General features: G+C 47.2%; 1 protein-coding gene across 4 annotated transcripts in view; it reads left to right on the forward strand.

The window, feature by feature from the left end:
* LOC119961865 (dual 3',5'-cyclic-AMP and -GMP phosphodiesterase 11A-like) overlaps positions 1–14,282 on the forward strand; it is a 536,876-nt gene that overhangs the window by 385,538 nt on the left and 137,056 nt on the right. For all 4 annotated transcript variants that reach the window (XM_038789314.1, XM_038789315.1, XM_038789316.1 and 1 more), the window contains one exon: positions 4,700–4,790. In XM_038789314.1, coding sequence (XP_038645242.1) covers positions 4,700–4,790 — 91 coding nt within the window. The remainder of the gene's footprint in view (positions 1–4,699; positions 4,791–14,282) is intronic.

Below are 14,282 nucleotides of genomic sequence, written 5' to 3' on the forward strand. Positions count from 1 at the left end.
AAACGTTACTAAACAAATTTGAAGAGTACTGTGAGAAATTTGAACAGCAAGGCATGCTCAGAGTCCAAACTGCACAGAGACTGAGTGATGCAAAACTTAAAAAATCACGAAAAGAACAAGAAATCGCGAATGAAAAGTACAGATCAAAAAGAAGAAATAACAAGAATTTCTCACAAAGCCAAAACGCTGAAATCCTGTCCAGATCGGGAAGAGAAGATAACTTACAACTTTTAGAAATCCAGTCCTGGTGGGAAAGAAAAATCCCTGAAATCCGCGAAAAAATGGCGTCGGAGCACATTTTGCAGTCTCCGGTAAGCAAAGAACTACAAATCGCGTCTGCGCATGCGCCGGAACCGGAAGCCGCGCATGCGCAGTTTAAAAAAGATCGCGGTGCCGATCGTTATGCGCATGCGCAAGCCGCGCACGCGCAGTCAAAAAAAGTCTTGGTCGCGGATCGTCATGCGCATGCGCAAGCCGCGCATGCGCAATGGACACAGAACCGCACAAGGAAGGAAAGCCGATTTGCGCATGCGCAATTCATTCCTACGCGTGACGTCATGACGTCTGAGCATCCCGACCACGCCCACTTTAAAGGGAAATGCCCGAAAATTGAAAATAAGACACTTAAAGTGGTAAACACAAATTTTCTTGCCTCAGAACACAGAAAAACGCCTGAACTTAAACCAACAGTAAAAAACAACTTGCACAACACCCTGAAAAAAGCAGTCTGCACCACCCAAAGTGAAGAGAACAAAAAGAATTCCGAAACAACAAAAGATGATTTGTTTTTCGAAGATTACCTCTCAGACATGGCTGAGTCAGTCGGATATGCTTATCACAGCATCAGCCACACGGTCGCAAAGTTCAACACGAATCAACTCGTGGTAGAAGAATCCAACCAGGATGATTTGGTTTTCGAAGAATACTACTCAGACACAGCTGAGTCAGTCGGATATGCTTATCACAGCATCAGCGACACGGTCGCAAAGTTCAACACGAATCAACTCGTGGTAGAAGAAGCCAACGAAGATGAAATGGGTTTCAAAGAATACTACTCCGACATGGAGGAGTTATTTGGACATGCTGATCACAGCATCAGCGACACCGTTGCAAAGCTCAACACGACTCTACTCATGGTAGATGAATCCAACACCATGATGCCATGGCAGCTCGTCGATACATTGGATGACAGCAATACCCTAGACGAAGACGACGCCACACAGAGAGCACAGGAAGACTCCACAGAGCGAGCGATGACAGGCTCCACAGTGCGAGTGATGAAAGACTCCAAAAGGGATGCAAGCAAACACTCCCTGGCGAACACCATGCATGAACAAGACCATGCAGGTAAACCCGCTGTATCTGAGCAACAGCAAGCAGACTATGAAAGTCTACCAAGCTCACAGGAACAAGAAGAAGACAACGTACATCTAACCACTGACACCATGCATGCACAAGACCATGAAGGTCAACCTGCCGTATCTGAGCAACCACAAGCAGACTATGAAAGTTTAACAAGCTCACATGAACAAGAAGAAGACAATGCACCTCTACCCACTGCATGCGAAGACAGTGACAAGGTGATCACACTCGACGTACAGGATCACAGCGAGACTGACAGTTCTCAGCTTGTCTGTACCGAAGCACAGAGCGAAAACAGTAACAAGGTGATCGCACTCGACGTACAGGATCACAGCGAGACTGACAGTTCTCAGCTTGTCTGTACAGAAGCACAGAGTCGGGCCACCCAACAGTCCAGAGAGACGATGCCGAAAGAAAACATGCAGATTTTGACTCCAGAAGAGGAGCACCTGGAGTCCAGAGAGACAACGCCGAAAGAAACCATGCAGATTCTGACTCCAGAAGAGGAGCACCTGGAGTCCAGAGAGACCAAGCCAAAAGAAACCATGCAGATTTTGACTCCAGAAGAGGAGCACCTGGAGTCCAGTGAGACAACATCAACAGAAATCATGAAGATTTCAACTCCAGAAGAGGAGCGCCAGAAGTCCACAGACACCACGTCAATTGTAATCATGGAGGTTTTGACTCCAGAAGAGGAGCGCCAAGAATCCAGAGACACCGCGTCAAATGAAATCGAGAAGAATTTGACTCCGGAAGAGGAGCACCAAGAAAGCAAAGATGAGGAATCCAATTCTCCACAAATGATTGATGTCACCTGCACCGATGCAACATCAGACCATTCGCACCACTCTCGAGACGAAATGCTCAATGACTCAAATTATCCACTCGGGACACGAATAGAGTATAACAAGACAAACAACAAAGTCAGGCACAAAGATAGCGACAACGACAGAGACAGAAACAACAAGAACGGCAACGAAAACAACAAAGTCAGGAACAAAGATAGCGACAACACCAAAGACAGAAACGACAAAAACAGCAACACGAACGGCAACGAAAACAACAAAGTCAGGAACAACGACAGTGCCAACACCAAAAACAGGAACGACAGAAACAACAGCAATGAAACAACGACTTGTACACAATGGTACTACTCGGCACATGAAGGACAATGCCACAGCACACTGCAAAACGATGACAAGACTACAAACATGTCATGGGATGACAACGAATCGCACGAACTCACGTCTGCTCCAGAACGAGCAAGCACACCAGCATCCAAGGCGGATAAGACAATAAATCAATACCACAAGCACAGAAAAAAGTCCATGCCAGTCAACATCAGTGAGGTGACCATGCAAACACCTCGGGGTGATGCATTGGGTACTTAAAATAACAAGGAACACCAACAACATTCACAGTCGACTTGCAATATCAATATCACCACGTCATCAACAACAAAAAGAAAAAAAGCTCTGAACAAATTCATCAAGTTTGGACTCATAAATGTTTTTATTAAGATTGGACATATAAATACATTGGCTTTGTAAAATATGCAATAGCACCATCACCTGTATAGATACGCATATCATAAGTAACTGTTTTCTATAATTTTCTTTAACGATGTACAGCAAATATGTAAAAGAGAAAAAGGGGGATGTGGTGATCACAAGTTAACTAGATGCAATACAACTGAGCAAACACTAGAGGGGGCACGGGAGAGCCATATAAATAGACGGGGACAGGAAGTGAGGACACACTTCACGGAGGGCAGAACTTGGAGCAGGACACAGATACACACCAGCAAGTAGCACTGAAGGTAGCCGTAGGTAACAGCTCTGAAGAGAGAACGAATTCACAATAAAGCATCTTCTCCACATTTGAGACTACGAGCTTTATTAAGACACGAGTAACAACACAAGGGAAGCAGATGTTATCAACACAAAGTTGAAGCACATGGTGGAGATATTAAAATAAAAAGAGTAAGTGCTGGAAAAACTCAGCGGGTCCAGCAGTACTTGCAGAGAGAGAAAGGCTGTAAACGCGTCAAGTCCAATATGACTTCTTTGGAACTCGTGCCTAATTTTTCCAACACTTTCTGTTTTTATTTCTAGTTGAAAAGCTACTTTCTGATAACCCACCAGGCACTGCAGCTTCAGAGATTAATTAATTTCAAAAGTTTAATTTTTTACCCCCACCTCTCTTTGAAAACTGCATCTCAATTTATTATTGTGCTAATAATACAATTGTTAACAATTACCCCATTTTATTTATAGAAATCATGGTCACCTCTCCTGTGTAAAATCCAGTAAGGTGCAGTATAACTGAAATGATATCAGCAGCAATGAATAAATTCCAACATGAAAACGGGAATTGGATCTAAAAACACGTAAAACACTTTGAGCACGATCTACTCGAATAGGAACAGAGTCCCATAAAGCGCTCGATTAGCTGGGTGTTTCCCGGCGCTCGGAACCTGGCATCATCAGCCTGACATCTTAGCAGAGCCCATGACAGCTGGCAGTGCCACCTGGGCATCTTGGCAGTGCCAGACTGGTGCCCAGGTGGCACTGCCAGGGTGGCAGTGTCAAGATGTCACAGCATTGCCAGGGTGACACCCTGCCTAAACTGCAAGCACCTGGGAGCCTCCAATTCCCTGTGAGACCCCATGAGTGTCGTTCCCTCTGGTCCCCGTTTGGGAGAACCAGCGCTGAATGGTACTGGTCCGAGACCTGCAAGGTGAGAGGGTTTGATCCCATGCCCTGGGTAGATCATGGAAATGCAAATTAGAGTGAGACTAGCTATCTCACAAGCTGTCTCACTCAAATATACAGATTTGCTAAAAAGTGATCCAGCCCACACTAGGTGGGATACACATTATGATGTCTCGCAAGATCGCTTAAGGTCTCACAAGGTGTGGCGAGTCGGGTAGATCCCAGAAGAGAGATCTCCCGCCGTATCTACCAGGCGTGCCGTGCTGTCCTTTGGGTGCAACGCGACCAGTTGATCCCTCCCTAAATCAAAATCGACACTTGAGAGGATTTAGCGTTCTTCATTTAGTCAAAACCGTTTTTCTTACATCTGTTTGCCTTCCAAATCAGATTAAATAAGTTTGTTAGTGAGTTGTTCTTAGTACTTGTTTAGGAAATGTAAGTCCATCATTGAGCTGAGTTCACAGTGACAAATTGCACTTGGACCCAAAAGAACTTTCAAGAACTAATCAGTAAACCTAAAAGTAAAGGAATGTGGTAGAACTCATTCTGGAAGGCAGAACATTTAAATTTTGAAAGTGAAGAAAATACTTTCTGATTTTTCAAAAATGTTTTTCTTCCTCTAGGAGTGGATCTGCCCTGGCACAGCTATATGGCACCTCAGCTACTCTAGAGCTTCACCACTTCAACCATGCGGTTATGATTCTTCAGAGTGAGGTACTGCACACTGGCTATTTCCTCCAAAACAAAAACATTCCCAATATGTTGGGCTGGGTTTTGAGGAGTCCGCTGGAGCGGGCAAGATGGTGGGCAGGCTCGTAGAATTGCGTCGGAGGTCAGAAGAACACAAGAAATAGAAGCAGGAGTAGACCACCGGGCCCTTCAAGCCTGTCCCGCCATGGCTGATCTATGCCGGCCTCAACTCTTTCTGTTCCATTTCACATCACCCTCTAATCTTCGATCAATCAAATATTTATCCACCTCCACTTTAAATACTTTTAATGATCCAGCCTCCACCACCCACCGGGGCAGAGAATTAGTGGGTCACCCACTAGAACCCTGGCAATGGGAAACAGTTCCCGATTTTGCCAGCAGCGGGAGGGTAAGCAAGCAAGAAATGTGCCTGGAAACAGCAGGAACCTCATAAATATTCAAAACCAACCACTGGCAGACAATTCAAATGTGACTTGTCAGGATTTAATGCACCCTTCCCGATTAAATGTGACTGACATAAATCTCCTGCGACTTAAATAAACTTTTTTTGTCACAAGTAGACTTACATTGTTACTGTGAAAAGTCCCTAGTCGCCACACTCTAGCGCCTGCTTGGGTATACAGAGGGAGAATTCAGAATGTCCAAATTACCTGACAGCACGTCTTTCGGGACTAGTGGGAGGAAACCGGTGCACCCGGAGGAAACCCACGCTGACACGGGGAGAACGTGCAGACTTCGAACAGACAGTGACCCAAGCTGAAGGCTGGTGACTTACGTCCAATTAAGCGTGAGAGCTCTTCTGACTAGCAAGACAGCTGTAACAGGAAGTTGCATTGTCTTTTGAGAGTTTTCCCTCTCTGTTCAAACTTGATAATCTGACATTCTGAGGCCCAGAGACTGAGCTATGAGGTGGCTAATCCGAAAGGTCGGCTCCGAAAATCAAAGGGGAAGTGCATAGCCTAAGAATAGAGGAGTCAGTCAGTAAAGTGGCATCATATATCGGAGTCCCTAAGGGGACAATACTTCAGAGGCTGCCTTGAAAGAAAGAGAGAGCGTGTTGCACAATAAGAATCACCCACCCTGTACTCCTTCACCCTCAAGTGCCAGGAGGGAGCAATGCTGGAACCAGTGCAGGCAGCCCACCAGCAGCAGCAGGATGGAACACAATGACATAAGCTCAGACAGCAAGGCAGAGGCAGACGCAGATTCCTGGCACATAGGACTGTTATGTTCTTTGTTTTAGTTCTTTCAGCATGGTAGTGGTAGTGTTAACAAAGAACAGCAAGCAGAGTTAACAAACAAAGCTAATTTATTACGCAACACTGAATTAGATTCAAACATATTACCAAGAAATTAGTGAAGTAAAGATTACACTAACCTATTACATCTACACCATTAACTATACTATTAGTTCAACTATCTCACAACTACTCTATCTTGCTCTCTTCCACTCTCTCCATCTATCTCCATTTGTCTCCCAGAAGTCAAGGAGGCATGTGATATTTATATGGTTGCTCTGTAGCACCATCTAATGACTAGAGTATTAACATTACATCAACCCTTTATGTATTTACAATATCCACATATTGTGACAAGGACCAGAATGACTTTCCTGCAAATGTCAGAGAGACTATGCCTGAAGAGAGGACGCCTCTCCAGGGACATAGTCACAGAACTGTAAGTTCCAATGCAGGATTATCTGGATCCATGGGGACATGGTGGGAACCCAATGTCCAGTGGAATTGAAGGTTAATTCAGCTCTTAAATTCTAAGTAACCGGTTCCTTTCAGGAGCTACAGCATCTCTCCAACAGCCACTCACCGCTGCATCAAAGAGGAAACAAATGGATTGTATAAGAGGGCTGGAGAATTCCTAAGATCCTGAATGGATGAAGGCAGCCAAAGAGAAAGAGTGATGGGATTCACAGCTTTAGCCATCTCCCCACATGTTCAAGGTGTAATATACTGCACCCATGTTGCCATCAGAGCTCCGTCTGAGCAACTAGCCACATTTAATAACAGAAAGGGATTCTAATCACTCAGGAACATGCAGATTTTAATCACTGTGTAGAGTTAATCTGTGATGCACGAGAAGTAAATCATACAGGTGTGGACTCACTGCCCTGGCAGCAGCCATGACGTCTATGTGCTTAACACACACAGGGGCTGTACTTGTTTGTTCTAAGGCCACAAATGAGGGGCTGGATGTTAGGTGATAGGGCTTCCCTCTTTGCAGAAACCCTCACAGTGAGGCAGGTGGGAGATTCAATTTAAATTATGGCACAACAAGGAACATTACAGAGCAAACAATTGATCAGCTGAAGATGCACTTCCGCTGCCTCGATCATTCTGGGGTGCTCTCCAGTATGATCCAAGAAAGGTGTCACAGACAGTTGTTATGTGCCGTGGACTGCTTAACATTTCCATGCAGAGGATTGATAACATCAGCCTGGAGGACGAGGAGGCAGAAGCCTCAACTGTTGAAGAGGATAGGAAAGTAGAGAGTCACATGGAATGGGATCCACATTAATGGGCTGTTGCTGATGTGCGTACCATGGAAGTTAACACACAGGAAGTAAGCGACCACCTCATACTGACCCCAAATATCTGGTCACCACGAAGCAACATAATATCAGCTGCCTTCCCTGTTCTTCATTGATAGCACATCACAATGTTCTTCCTTGGTGATCAAACAGAGGACTGCATCTCAATCTGTGAGTGGGCAGCCAGTGTCCCTTAAACACATCCAACTACCAGGGTGGGATTCTCTGATTCTGAGGCTAAGTGTTGACGCTGTCGTAAACGCCATCGCGTTTCTTGACGGCGTCAACATGGCCTCAGCAGCAGCAATTCTGACCCCTACAGGGGGTCAGCACAGCACTGGAGCGACCCACGCTGCTCCAGCTGCCGATCTCCGGCGTCAGATAGGTGCCGCGGGTCTGCGTATGCGCAGTGGGACCAGCGCCAATGCGCGCATGAGCAGTGGCTCCCTTCTCCGTGCTGGCCCCGATGCAACATGATGTAGGGCTAGAGGGGCTGGCGCGAAACAGAAGAGACCCCCCCAGCCCGAGAGGCCGGCCCGCCGATCGGTAGGCCGGGCCACAGCGGAAGACCCCCATCGGGGCCGGACCCCCCCTCTCCCCCCCCCCCCCCCCCCCCCCACCCCCACCCACCACCAGGCCGCCCCCAGATGCATCCACGCTGAGGTCCCGCCGGGTAAGAGCAGGTGTGAATGGCGCCGGCGGGACTCGGCTTTTTTAGCATGGCCGTTCGGCCCATCCTGGGGCGAGAATCGCTGGGGGGGCCCCCGGACCGGCACCGCGCAAACCACGCTGGCGCCAATTGCGCCGATTCTCCGCTCTCTGGAGAATCGACGGACCGGTGTCGGGGTGGCGTTGCGCGATTCGTGCCGGTCCCGCCGATTCTCCGGCCCAGCCCCGGGGTGAGAGAATCCTGTCCCCTATATCTCTGAAGGGTCATGAGAGGCCATATGAAAAAACACACAGATAAATAAATAAAGCTCAACAAAATTTTAATGTGACAATAACATTTCTCCCTTAACATAAGAATAGAAACACCAGTGCTACCTTACTGTGAGCAACTCAACTCTTTGAAACGCTTCCACATGCTGCAGTGAGGTTAAACGCCAACATCTGCAAATGTGGTGGGAACAGGTTGCTGCGTCTTTTCCCCACTGCCTTTTGTGACCATGGCAGATATCCTCTGTTAGCCCTGGGCCCTGTGGCCACTGCTGTTGGAGAAGTCTTGGGTCACAGGCAGAGGAGCTGGAGAGTTCCTGATAACTCAGGGTGGCTTGAGAAGAACCCTCAAGTGTGTCAGGCTGCATTTCCCTCAGCCTTTCAGTGGAACTTTGGACTGCCCTGCTTTCCATTCTCTAAGGTACTGAGGAGTCTCTTGTCACAGAAAACAGTTTATTTATTTCGACCCGATCAATTTCCCTTGATATCTTCCTTAACCTTCTACATTCTGGGGAGTACTACCCTCGTTAGTGTAAGCTATCCTTGGTATCATTCAGGTTATACTATACATTGCAATTCGTCTCAGACCATTACATCCTTCCTAAAGTGTGATGTCTAGAACTGCCTGTAGTACACCAGCTTTGACATAACCATGGCTTTATACAGATGAAGAATAACTTTTATCCCTTTGTATTTTAGTTCTTTCAATAGAAAGATGTACATTCCATTAGGCTTTTGGTTGTGTTCTGTATCTGTCCATGGCATTTTAACATATCCATGTTGCCCCCCAACACCCTTTAGAGATCCACTGTTTATCGCTTTTCACAAATTAGAAAGTTCCCTATTCTACCACTTTTAGATCCAAAGTGAATAATCTCACGTTTGTATACACCAAAATACATTTACTAGTTTTTTCCAATCTTTTGATTGAGTCAGCCACCTAGTATTACAGGGCGAAATTTAACCGTCTCGTCACACCCAACTTGGTGTCGGGACAAGGCCTTTGAATCTCGCGAGAGGCCTGTCATGAGATTTGCGATGCTCAAAACGCCTCGCGAGATTTAGCGAAATCTCGCAAGACGTCACAATCTGGATCTCGCCCTCACTGGGCATGATCCAAATCAGCATATTTAAATGATCTATTAGGCTAATTTAAATATGCCTGCACCGTATTCTCCCTGAGCCCAGGAACTAACGGCCTCTCCAGCGAGGCCTCGACATATTTACTACTGATCCACACAAACGTGGTCCAGTCGTAACTGCATGTGAGGGGGTCTCCCAGGCCATTGGTGACCCCTGAGTGGCCAGGCTCTGGACAGGGTGGTACTCTGGAACTCCTGCTGGCATCTTGGCACTGCCAGCCTGGCACCTTGGCACTCCCACCCAGGCACACTGGCAGTGTCAGCCTGGCAGTTACCAGGTGCCAGGTTGCTCGTGCCAGGGTCGGGTCCGGGGTACCTTGCCGTTAAGAGGTGTTAGATAGTTAGATAGCCTGCACGACCCTGCTGCCCATTTCCTCTGGCCCCTTGGATATTCTCTCCCCTGTCCTTGAGTGGGCCCACCCCCTCTCCCTGGCTATCCTCTTGCTCTTTTTACATATGTATAAAAAGCCTTGAGATGCTGGCCAATGACTTTTTGTGACCCCTTGTAGCCCTCCTGACTCCTTGCTTCAGTTTATTTCGACTTTCCTCGTATTCCACACTTGCTTTGTGTGTTCCCAGACTCCTGGCCTTGACAAATGCTTCCTTTATCTTTTTGACTGGGCTGACAATATTTCTCTTTATCCAAGGTTCCTGAAACTTGCCATACTTATCCTTCATCCTTACAGGAACGTGTCGGTCCTGAATTCCTATCAACTTACACTTGAAAGGTTCCCTCATGCCGGATGTTGATTTGCCCTCAAACATCTGCCCACAATCTGCATTCTTCAGTTCCTGCCGAATATTGTTGCAATTAGCCTTCCCTCAATTTTGCACCCTCACCTGAGGACTGCACTTATCCATCAGTACCTTAAACTTACTGAATTGTTTTTTTAAAAATCTATTTTATTACAAACATGTATCAAAGAGGTTACAGCGAACAAACACCTCGGGAAACATGCTTCCCTACAATCAACTATACAGTCTGTACAGATTTTTCCTCTTTTTCATCCCCCATTCCCCGCAACAAACAGCCCCTCAAACAGGGTCACAAACATCCCCCTCCTTTCCTCAAACTCCCCTGAAGAGTTCCTTCACTCATACTTTATTTTCCCTAATCGCAGGAAGTCGTACAGGTCCCCCAACCAAGCCGCTAACCCGTTGGCGATGCCGACCGCCACTCCAGCAAAATTCGCCGCCGTGCAATCAGAGAGGGAAGGCCAAGATATCGGCCTTCCCCCTCTCCATGAGCTCCGGCGTATCTTAAACCCCAAATATTGCCACCAAAGGGTCCAGAACACGCACGAACAGACTCAAAAACAGCTTCTTTCCCACTGTCACCGGACTCCTAAATGACCTCTTATTGACTGACCTCATTAACACTACACCCTGTATCCTTCGTGTGACACTAGCAAACCTCCCAGCCAGGATATTTATGGCCCTCCAGTTTAGATGCAACCCGTCCTTCTTGTACAGGTCCCACCTGCCGCGGAAGAGATACCAACGGTCCAGAAACACTCCCTCCTACACCAGCTGTTTAGCCACTTGCTGAGCTGTACTATCTTCCTAATTCTAGCCTCACTGGCACATGGCACAGGGAGTAATCCTGGGATTACAACCCTAGAGGTCCTGCTTTTTAACTTACTCCCTAAACTGCTCTGCAGAACCTCGTCCTCTTCCTACCTATGTTGTTAGTACCAATATGTACCACGACCTCTTGCTGTTCACCCTTCAGAATGCTGAATAGCGTTCCCAGCCTCGCCGGGCCGAGCGCCAGGAAGCTCACGGTTTTCTCTGCTCGCTACCAGTTAGAAATGTTTCCGGAGAATCGAGCCCATTTTTTTCAATGTTACAATTGTAATATTAATCATTGGTGTTCTACGATTGACTTTTGGAATGAGGGAGATTTGAAATGAGGGGGCTATCCTATGAAGAAAGGGTGAGCAGGTTGGCCTCTATCCATGAGGATTTAGAAGAATTAGAGGTGATCTTATTAAAACATAAGATCCTGAGAGGACCTGACAGGGTCGATGCTGAAATAATTTTTTCCCTTTGAGGAAGAGACTAGAGCCAGGAGACACGATTTAAAAATAAGGACAGAGGTGAGGAGAATTATTTTTGCTCAGAGAGACGCTGAGTTTGTAGAACTTTCATTCTCAGAGAGAAATATGTAAATTCTGGATGGACAAGGGGGTCAGAGGGTATAAAGAGTAGGAAGGGAAGTGGAGCAGAGATCACAATCAGACCAACCATGCGCAGAATTTGACACTCCCCCAAGGTGGGTTCTGAGGCATGGGAGTGTAAAATTGATTGGATGGGATTCCCCCCAAAAACCCAACCACTCAAGCACAAACGCAATTTCACACTTGAGCGGGCAGGGCCTCGGGCGGGAAACCATGCCCATTCACCTATTAAAGCCCTAAATGACCACTTCATAGCCTCATCCCGCCCAGCCTCAATGTCGAGACTGGTAGGGTGAGAAAGAGACATTTGCACTTCTCCCCATCTCGGGTGAGAGGTTGTGGGGTGAGCTCTGAAGGCCGCCTTAGAATTGGGAGAACCCCCCGCCTGGGACATTGGAGCTCTGGGACCCCCTCCCCACATACCTAACCCCTCCCCGCGACACTGCAAACCACCCTCTCCCACCCATGGCCTCCCCTACCCTGCCGCGCCCTGGGAGTTACCATTTTGAAGGTTCCTGGACTTCATTCCAGGGAGAGCATTGCAGTACCACTTCTGACCACTGGAGCACTGTGTGTGGTCAGGTGAAGAGCAGTCGGCCAATCTGATTGGTCAACAGCTCTCATGAGCAGGACTTCCTTCCAAGGCCAGATGGAAGTCTCACCCACTGCCAGTCAACTCTCAAGTAATCATGAAGTGGCAGTGAAAGTTAAAGAGTTGGCGGCTGCATGTTAGATGTTGACTGTCGGGATGGCATGTGCTTTAAAATTTTACCCCATGAACTATTCGAATGACAGAGCAGGCTCGAGTGGCCGAATGGCCGACACCTGTTCTGAATTCATATGTTCACATATTCATACGGCAAGGTAATACCTCAGGTCATTAATGCAGCACAACAGTATTTCTACTCTGAAGTAATTTGCTGCATTGGGATAATTTGCGTTCAAAAAGAATTGTGAAAGTTCACTGAGTAAATTGATCAAAGCCAGTGCAGCCTAAATCAGTCAGCTGTGTCTGTGGTGAACATCTTTAAATGTCAGATGGCTTAATGGTTCAGACTTGTTGTCATACAATATCATTCGTCTTCACACTCTGGGTCTGCTTCCAAGACCATAACATACCCTGTCATCTCCTGGCTAGATTAAAAATCTGTTTTATACTATATTTATCATTGAAGTGTAAAATGTATGACAGAACCTCAATGTTACAAAATACTACATTTCAATAGGTTTCCTTTGTTAAGATATGATGTAAAATCCATATTAACTCGGAAAGGCATATCAAATATCTTCCTTCCAACCAACTAACTCAACAGAAACCAAAGTTAAAACAGAAAGGATGTGAGATATAATTAAATAGAGAAATGTAAATTCTTCAAGCTTCCATGAAACGCTGTGCCACAGCAGTAAATTTAGCATTACCCTTCCTATAGTATTGAGAAAAAACAAAGTCCACCAAAGAACACTTTGAAATTCCAGACTATTTCAGAGGCATTCAGAATGAAAATTAATGGGCGGGATTCTCCCCTATCCGGCAGGGTGGGCCATGCCGGCGCCGAGGAATGGCGTGAACCACTCTGGCGTCGGGACACCCGGAAGGTGCGGAATCCTCCGCACCTTCCGGGGCTAGGCCGGCGCCGGCGGGGTTGGTGCCGCGCTAACCGGCGCCGAAGGGCTTCGCGCCGCGCCAACCGGTGTAAGAGTTGGCGCAAGAGCGGGAGATCCAGCGTGTGTTGACGTCATCCCAGCGCATGCGCAGTGGGGTTCTTCTCCGCGCCGGCCATGACAGACCGTTACAGCGGCCGGCGTGGAGGGAAAGAGTGCCCCACGTCACAGGCTCGCCCGCGGATCGGTGGGCCCCAATAGCGGGCCGGGCCACCGTGGGCCCCCTCCCGGGTCCAGATCCCCCCCTCCCGCCCCTCCGAGGACTCTGCAGGCCAACCGCAGAGCCAGCTCCCGCCAGTAAGGGCCTGGTGTATTTTACACCGGCGGGACTGGCCGAAAACAGGCGGCCACTCAGCACATCGCGGGCCGGAGAATCGCTGGCGGGGGGGGGCACTGCCAACGGCCCCTGACCGGCGCACCGCGATTCCCGCCAGCGCCGGAGAATCCGGCAGCCAGCGGCGGGGCGGGATTCACACCGCCCCCCCCCCCGCCGATTCTCCGGCCCGGCCGGGGGTCAGAGAATCCCGAATCTTACCGTACATCAGAAAAAACACTAAATCGTGCTTGGCATTTTGAGATTCGAAGAAGGCTTCAAAAAGAAATATTGAGATTAACATTTTAAACTGAATCTTTTCAGTAACAATTAATCATTAATAATCAAGTAAATAATTTGTTTTGGTTACGGTTGGTAGCGATAAAATTTTATATGACAGCAAAATCTTTTTATAATTAATCTTGCAACAGAAGCCACAGAGGAAAGAAATAATGAGCCCGAAACATATTTTGATGAGGTAGTCTGTGAATTTCACATTCTTTCTTACAAGGAAAATTATTGGTAACTAATTTAACTCCAAGGTGGCTCATAAATTATAAGTGGAAAAATTTGCTGTGAAAATTATGGCATGGTAAATAGCAAATACCACAACAACTTCAGGCAAGGCCAAATATGCAATTAAATATGGAAATCGAGACTTTTCTGAATGGGATGCACTGCTCCACTGCTGGCTATGTGAGAACTGGCATCTTACAATTG

Source organism: Scyliorhinus canicula, chromosome 2 (assembly GCF_902713615.1).
Source record: "Scyliorhinus canicula chromosome 2, sScyCan1.1, whole genome shotgun sequence".
Classification (NCBI taxonomy): Eukaryota; Metazoa; Chordata; class Chondrichthyes; order Carcharhiniformes; family Scyliorhinidae; genus Scyliorhinus; species Scyliorhinus canicula.